The 7,345-nt window shown below is 37.7% G+C and overlaps 1 protein-coding gene across 5 annotated transcripts in view; it reads right to left on the bottom strand.

Annotated features, from left to right (window-relative positions):
- Positions 1-516: 516 nt before the first annotated feature.
- MAP3K5 (mitogen-activated protein kinase kinase kinase 5) overlaps positions 517-7,345 on the bottom strand; it is a 202,206-nt gene continuing 195,377 nt past the window's right edge. For all 5 annotated transcript variants that reach the window (XM_045524461.2, XM_045524462.2, XM_074368290.1 and 2 more), the window contains 4 exons: positions 4,748-4,860; positions 3,618-3,730; positions 1,985-2,061; positions 517-1,289 (listed from right to left, as the gene is read on the bottom strand). In XM_045524461.2, coding sequence (XP_045380417.1) covers positions 1,229-1,289; positions 1,985-2,061; positions 3,618-3,730; positions 4,748-4,860 — 364 coding nt within the window. In that variant the 3' untranslated portion in view covers positions 517-1,228. The remainder of the gene's footprint in view (positions 1,290-1,984; positions 2,062-3,617; positions 3,731-4,747; positions 4,861-7,345) is intronic.

Genomic DNA, 7,345 nt, shown 5'->3' with positions numbered 1-7,345 from the left:
TATGGATGAAGTCATGACACATGAATAGTTCTGTTATTTCTATCTTGCATAATCAACAGGTTCCTCTGTATTTAAGAAATTTGTCTCTTTCATCCATTTAGGAGCTTCAGACTTCATCCTATTCATATGGGCAGGCTTATAAAGTATAATACATCTCCAGGTTAAAATAAAAATATATCCCTTGAGAGAACTATGAGAATATGAGAACTAAAATTAAGGAGACAGAAAATGCAGTGTTCTCCATTGGGATGCTATTTGCAGACCCTTTGAGGTACACAGTAGTCATCCAAGATAAACCTGGGACCTTGAGAAAAATACACTGACTTTCTTTTTTTCTCTTTATCCTTCATCCTCTTTCTTACCACTCTGTCACCCTGAGGGATGACTTGGACATCAGTTCTCTGATTAGCTGAAGAGAAGACAGATTCTGTTTAACATCAGAGCTGAAGAAACAGTTCAAACTTTGACACAGATTGCCAAAACAAAATACAAATTCTTTAGAATTTATCAAAACAGTATGTTGAGAGTCTTTTTACTTTTTGGAGTAAATATGACACAATGGCTAGCTTTAGAACAAGCTAACATTACTATAATTCAGGCATGTGCAACTGGTACAGTTCAGTAGTACATAAACGACTCAAACGAATGTACTCTAGCCCAGAAACTTAAGTTACAAAAGATAGTCAATATTACAATTAATACAGGTAAGTAAAAACCATTGCTCTCAGATTCTGCACACTTAAAAAAACCCATAAACTTTATACAATAATCAAAATCACGCATTTCTACTCAGATTAATAGGGCATATTACAAACACACAAAAGCCTAAAAAGTTATGGTCACATTTTGGTTTTGTTCCAGTGATGCACAATCACATGAAATGTTATATCCGTCTCGTGTGAAATAAACATTTGGCTGAAGTGCTATGTAGCTGCTGGATTAAAAATATTTCCATAAAAAATGTTTAGATGAAAATAATCCCAAACATCTCAGTGTTTAGGATTATTTGGAGAGTCCTTACAAAGAGTCCTTATCAATTGTAGAAAGAGAAGCAGTTAGGAAATTTCAGTGTATTTCATCTATTTTTTTTTTAACATGAGTAAACAAATACTGGATTTAAAGTGCAGCTTCTTTCTCCTCCTCCCTTCGATTCTCCCTCCCCAAGAAGATCAGGTCTGTATTCATTTTTAGAATCTCCACGGAAAGTTGGGAACAAATTGAATGACAGTCATGTCTGTTTGTCTCGAAAGTCAGTGATGGCTTTCCACAGTGTGCACAGCATCCCTCCCCTGTGTAAAGACACAAGAACATGGTGAAGAGAACACTTCATTTGAAACAGTGCCCTTGTAGTAGGAAAATGACTCCTTAGCTTTCACCAGCTCTGATCAGAACATGAAAAACCCAAAGTCTTATCAGTCATGTATTCTTTTTGTATATATTTTCTCATCAGCCCTCCATGCAGTTCCTTTCCACTCCCACAAACTACCAGTGCCCAAAGCATCATTTTAGATTTTTTGGCACTTTTGAAGTGTGTCCTTCTAGAGGCAGGTGGAAATAATAGTTATGTATGTGCTTGGCCTGATAGAAAAAAGCCAAATTATTGTAAGAAACCATATCAGATTATACCAGGTATTTGGATGGCAAATCAATATCTCATCCTAATATTTCTAAAAAGTGTGGCACAATCACGAACCAAATTAGAGCATTTGTTTAAGGCAGCTTTAGCATATCTGTGTGGTCTCAATCTGAGATGTTAGCAAGAAAATTTTTCCAGCTGATTGGCATTTACTAATATAGAAGTATTTGTTATTAGAGCTCCCAATCACAGCCTGGTCCAACTAACTCAGGTTACTCAGAGCAACTGGGAACCAGAGAGCTCTGCCCAGGACTGCAGAGTTAGGTGAAGCTAGTTAGGGACCAGACTTCTTGATCTCAGCCCAGTGCTCTTTCCATCATGACAACTGAACAGAAAGAAAAGTGGTACCTTAGTCTCAGGCATTTTAAATCATCACGTGTAACGTAGTAGAGAACATCCACTAGTGAATAATCCTCAGCCAAAAACTGTGGGGAAAGTAAAATATGCACAAAAGTAAGATCTTTTATACACTTTTAATAAGTAGCAAACTATGTAATGTAAACATTGACAATTAAGAAAAATGAATCTGAAAGGAAATCCATTAAAGATAATCTTTTGGAATTATTAGGAAAAAGTCCCCCCCTTTCCCAAATAATTCCAAAGAAATACATGCGTATGACTTCCAAGTGCATAAAGATGACCAGCCACACAGAATTTCTGGTTGGTCTTCTAAGGAGTAGATAAGACTTGCTGGGAATTACATCTGCTGCTTCTAAGACAACATTTGTATTTAAGAGGTTTAGTGCTATGTAGCTTTATTCTTCTCAAGTGGATTAAAAAGCGTTCCTGGAAAGGTATTGCTTACACTTAATTTCTGAACTTATTTTTCATGGCTAATAAGAGATACTTACCAATAATTACTACAAAGTCAGAGTCCTGAATTTAAGTGAAGCTTTAAATTTTAAACCTTTAACAAAGGGCAATGATTTAGTGGATCAATTACTACTCCTTAGTTGTGATGTGAGTCTAAGTTAGAGGGATAAATAATTTGGAGAACCTGATTGGATGCATTATTTCCCATAGCCAAGGGAGTTGTTTAAATTTATGTAATCTGTTATGCAGATTTCTAAGGAGACCCTGAATTTTATTTACTGGTCCAAATAATTATCAAGTCAAGATAAAAATATCTTTATTCTTAGTTTAAAAATTAAAATATAAAACTGAAATCAATGTAATATTGCATTGGGGCCCTTTCTATAAAATAATAAAAATATAACCTCTTATAGTTCATACATGTGTATATATATATATGTAATTTTAAAACATAAAGAAATGCTCTTTGTGCTGACTACGAAAGTCCATAATGAGCAGTTATTATCGATATAACATGGTTTATATACAAAGTGTTTCTGACATAAGTTCACTAACTAGTCTATTTTGTTAAGTAGCAATAAACAGCTGTCGCCCAGCGGAGTCTAAGAATGTCATAAGAGAATTTAAGAGTTAACAAACGAGAAAGAATTAGAAAAAGAAGAACTTTTCTCTTTCAGTGCTGTCTTGATTTTTCCTATTCTTCTTTATTTTCAAGTTAAAAACGTAATAATCCTTAGGGGTTCTGGACCACAGAGCTTTGCCTGCCTCACTGTCTTTGCACATTCTGCACCCCCAGCCCCGAATGGTTTTCCCTTCTTGTCTGCTCCCCACTCCAGGACATCCATACAGATGGCCACGTTTTATCCCTACATATGCCTTTAGACATCACCTCATCCGACACCTTCTCAAGGAACTTTCCCCAACTTCTCCCTCCCTCTGTCTCATAACACCTGATAACCTTTCCTCCACAGAATTCACCAGGACATAATTACACCTGTGTCTGGGGAATGATTTGATCATCCTCTGCCTACCTAGTCTGTGAGCCTCAGGAGGGCAGGGCTGGGGCTGAGACTCCCAGCAGTGCATCCCCTGTGCCTAGCACATAGTAGGCGCTCCACAGTATGAAACAAAGTGAAAGAATGCTTGTCCCACAGATAGTTTTCCTTACCCGACTTATAGTGTCTTCATCAGCTCCGTTTTCTCTCAGCCAGTCAGTAAGTTCAGAATCTTCGGTATTTGTGCCAGGAGAATTCAGGTGGCACACAGGCAATCCAGGAATTTCTAGAACAGAATTGAGGGGAGGGAGAGACGTTCTTAGTCTCAGCTAACAGAGGGCATCGGAGACCCTCTGAGTCAACTGATATCAATACTCTAAAAGATTCTTTTCTATCAGAGAATAGTTTGTAGAAACCATTGAGACTGATCGCATACATGATAATATAAATATAACACTTTAAGACTACTTAATATACTAGTAAATGAAGAATCAGACACAATAATGTAATGATACTCCCACCTTACACGTTTATATCAATTTTATAGCTTCTTAGAATAAAATGGTGTACAAAAATTATACTGTTTCATGCAACAAAGATGAGCATAATTAGAACCATATAATTATATAATAATTTCTTTTTCTACTATTTGCAATAATATGGAAGAACCATATATCTGAGCAAAAAAAAAAAAAAAAAAAAAAGAATTTTATTTTCCCCCAAATTGGCTAAATAAGATTATCTAAAGATTATCTTTCACCCCCAGTTTCTCACAGAATAGATTTCTTCAAAGTTCCAAACTATGGCTTTTTAAAAAAATTGAAATGTAATTGACATATAACACTATTAGTTTAAGGTATATCCAATCTATGACTTTATTAGTGTATCTCTTTTCTACTTAAGCCTTGTCAAATTATAAGCGGGGAGGGGGGTGGACCACTAGAATACACAGAATACAAATGCAAAATGACAAAAAACCCCAGTATTATTTTATTCTGATCATCTTACTGTGAAATCCTTAAAAAGAAATAAAGACAAAAAATGTGGAGAGCCCTATTTACCTAAGTAATATATAATCTCAGGAAAAGATGATTATGAGTCATCTTATTTTTACTGCACTTACAAGAAATGACAGTTCTCTACAGTTAAGAATTGGGTATTTTTTTTAAAGCAATTTCTGCTTGTAGCTGTGGTACAAGTGACAGATGCTGATAAGCCATGAAATAAAGCTGCCTGTTGGCTTTCTAGCTTTTCGTGGCAGCCTGGTTGAACAGTATTACTTTTAACATTTTCTGCTATTCACCTATCGGTTGGGACTTGAGCTTCAGGTGTTTAATTTCTTGGTCTTTTTCTTCAATAGCTTGATGAAGGAGTGCTTGTAATTCTTTCTCTTTCTGAACCAATTCTTCCAATAATCTGCAGAAGGAAATTATATTGGTTGACAGGATAATAAAGTTGGAGCAGACACAGAGTGACCGTCTACACAAGGGCTTCTCAAGCTATAAGGAACACAGACACCGCACACCCCTGGGATTTTACTGGAATGCAGATTCTGACCCAGCAGCAAGGGCTGGCCAGGGGCTCTGAGATTCCGCATTTCTAATGAGCAACCTGGTGATAATCATGTTGCTGGCCCGCAGACACCACCATCCCAAGTTAAGTAGCAAAGCTCTAGAAGATGCTGTACTGTACTTCCAGACAAGAATTCAAAACCTCCGTCCCCAGTTGTCTGCCAGAATCTTCAGAGCTGCTGTTCTGTTTCTTTTTATGATCATAAATGGTAAAAAAAAAAAAGTTTTATATTTGGTATTAACAGACCTATATTTTACACGTATGGCCCCTCATCCAAAAAAGTTGGTCAATATGGGTAATACAATAAGTAATCCAAAAGCAGAAAGGTAGTCTTTTTTTAAAACCATGGAAAATATGAGAAAAAGGTGAGGAGGTGGGGTCACCTATAGTAGCTGGCACATAACGAGTCTTCAGTAACCTTAATGGCAGTTGTTGGGGTTATGGTGGTTGTTACTATTATTCCTCTGCCTTCTAAGGGGACCAGTGAAGTGGGTAGTTGTGTTCCTGGTACGTTCAGTTCCTGTTGGCATCTGATGTATTCTCCAAAGAAACAAGGAGAGACTTAAGATATTATTACATATAGTTCTTACCCAAGAAAGGTTCACAACACAGTTAAGAGCCAAGTGGTAACCCACCCACCATTTCCAACACTCTTCTCTGAGAAAACGTTCTAAGTTGTGAAGAGAGATGTCCTGATTTTTTAGAGAACTACTTTTGAGTAACCTGGATTCAGAGTTATAATAATTTAAGATACACAATTATTGACAAGATCATCAAGGTAAACTGTTACATCCCCTACAGATCTTAGCAACCTGTATTTGTTTCACTTTCTGAGTACTGGCAGGTTTAACTCAGGACCAGATTCCATTCCAAAAGTTTGTTTCTGCTTCAAGTAACATGTTCTGAAGCTAGCACAGCCCGACTGATGACAGCTCTGGGCTTGCAGCCTGCTTCGGCCACACGCTTCCTGTGCTAACCTTGACAAGTGACTTATCACCTCTGGGCTTCAAGTCTTCTTGTTTGTGAAAAGGAAAAGTAGAACTTCCTGAAAGGACTACTGTGAGCAGTAAATGAGACACCATAGGTAACGTGCCAAGCACAGTCCCTGGCCTTTAATAAGGGATGTTCTGTTCTCTGCTGCAGCTGCAGGCCCTGGAAAGGAGGCCTCCCGGGGCGCAGTAGGGTTTGTTTCCCTGACCCCCAGGCTCCACCCTGTTCCCACTGGACAGAGACGTGTGAGGCCTTTAGGTAGGAGAAAGGATCACAGCAGAGTGGGTAGCAGAGGCGGGACAAAGGAAAACACCCAGGAGAGGCAGACAGAGTGGTTCCAGGAAGACAGCTTATTTAAAGGCAATTGTGGAGTAAACAGTGCACAGTTAGGTGGACTGAGCAGGAGAACTGAAAGCAGGAGGGAAGCGGAGGATTAAGGGAGACTTTTATCTTCTTCAACATGCATGAATGAATGATTGTCAAATAAATGGAGACCAAGCTCAGTATGAATTTTTAAGTTGGCCATTTTTTGGTCTAGTATATATTTTTGTCTTTCTTGCTAATTTAAATGTATGGAACAGTGATGGCATATTCGTACTGTTTTTTCTCAAGGAACACAATGAAATTTCTAGAATTTAACCTATGTGTACCTAAACTATGTATTTCCTTTTTATCTTAAAAGCCAGAACTTAACATTGGAAGCAAAGCATTGATAGGCCACCTCGTTTGTCCCAAATCTAGCTCTCAGAATTATTTATTTTAAGGACATTATCCAGTCCATCAGTTTTGTTTTTACTTCCTCTTCAGTTAGTAGGGAAATCCTTTGAAACCAAGGCAACTGACTGCCTCTTTGTTCCAGGAAAGCATAGCTAGGATCAGCCATGGGGTCAGTTTTTTAACTCAGATAGCTGGGCGTGGGGAGGTGGGTTGGTGGGTAATTCTAGAATTGCAGGATAGGGAAATGAGATAACCAGACAGGTCTTCCTGAATTCACTGTCACTGTTCATTCTGCATCACTGTCGTGCATTATTGTCCCAACCTTTTGTGTGAAGTGAATTATTTTCAGAACACTTTATGTAAGCATATACTTCAATTTAAGTAAAACACAAGACATTTGTTTCAAAGGATTTCCCTACTAACTGCAGACAAAGTAAAAATATAATTGATGGACTGGCTATGTCCTTAAAATAGATAATTTTGAGAGCTGGTCTGGGGACAAATGAGGTGACCTGTCAAATGCTTTACTTTCTAGGTTAATAGTCAAGAGCCGGGTAAACCTGATTTGCCTTCATCAGTGTAATCCTAAATATAAGTTTAAGATTCATAATCTGAGTGTTAC

The sequence above is a fragment of the Camelus bactrianus genome, chromosome 8 (assembly GCF_048773025.1).
Source record: "Camelus bactrianus isolate YW-2024 breed Bactrian camel chromosome 8, ASM4877302v1, whole genome shotgun sequence".
Lineage (NCBI taxonomy): Eukaryota > Metazoa > Chordata > Mammalia > Artiodactyla > Camelidae > Camelus > Camelus bactrianus.
This window is presented reverse-complemented; position numbering and strand designations above follow the sequence as displayed.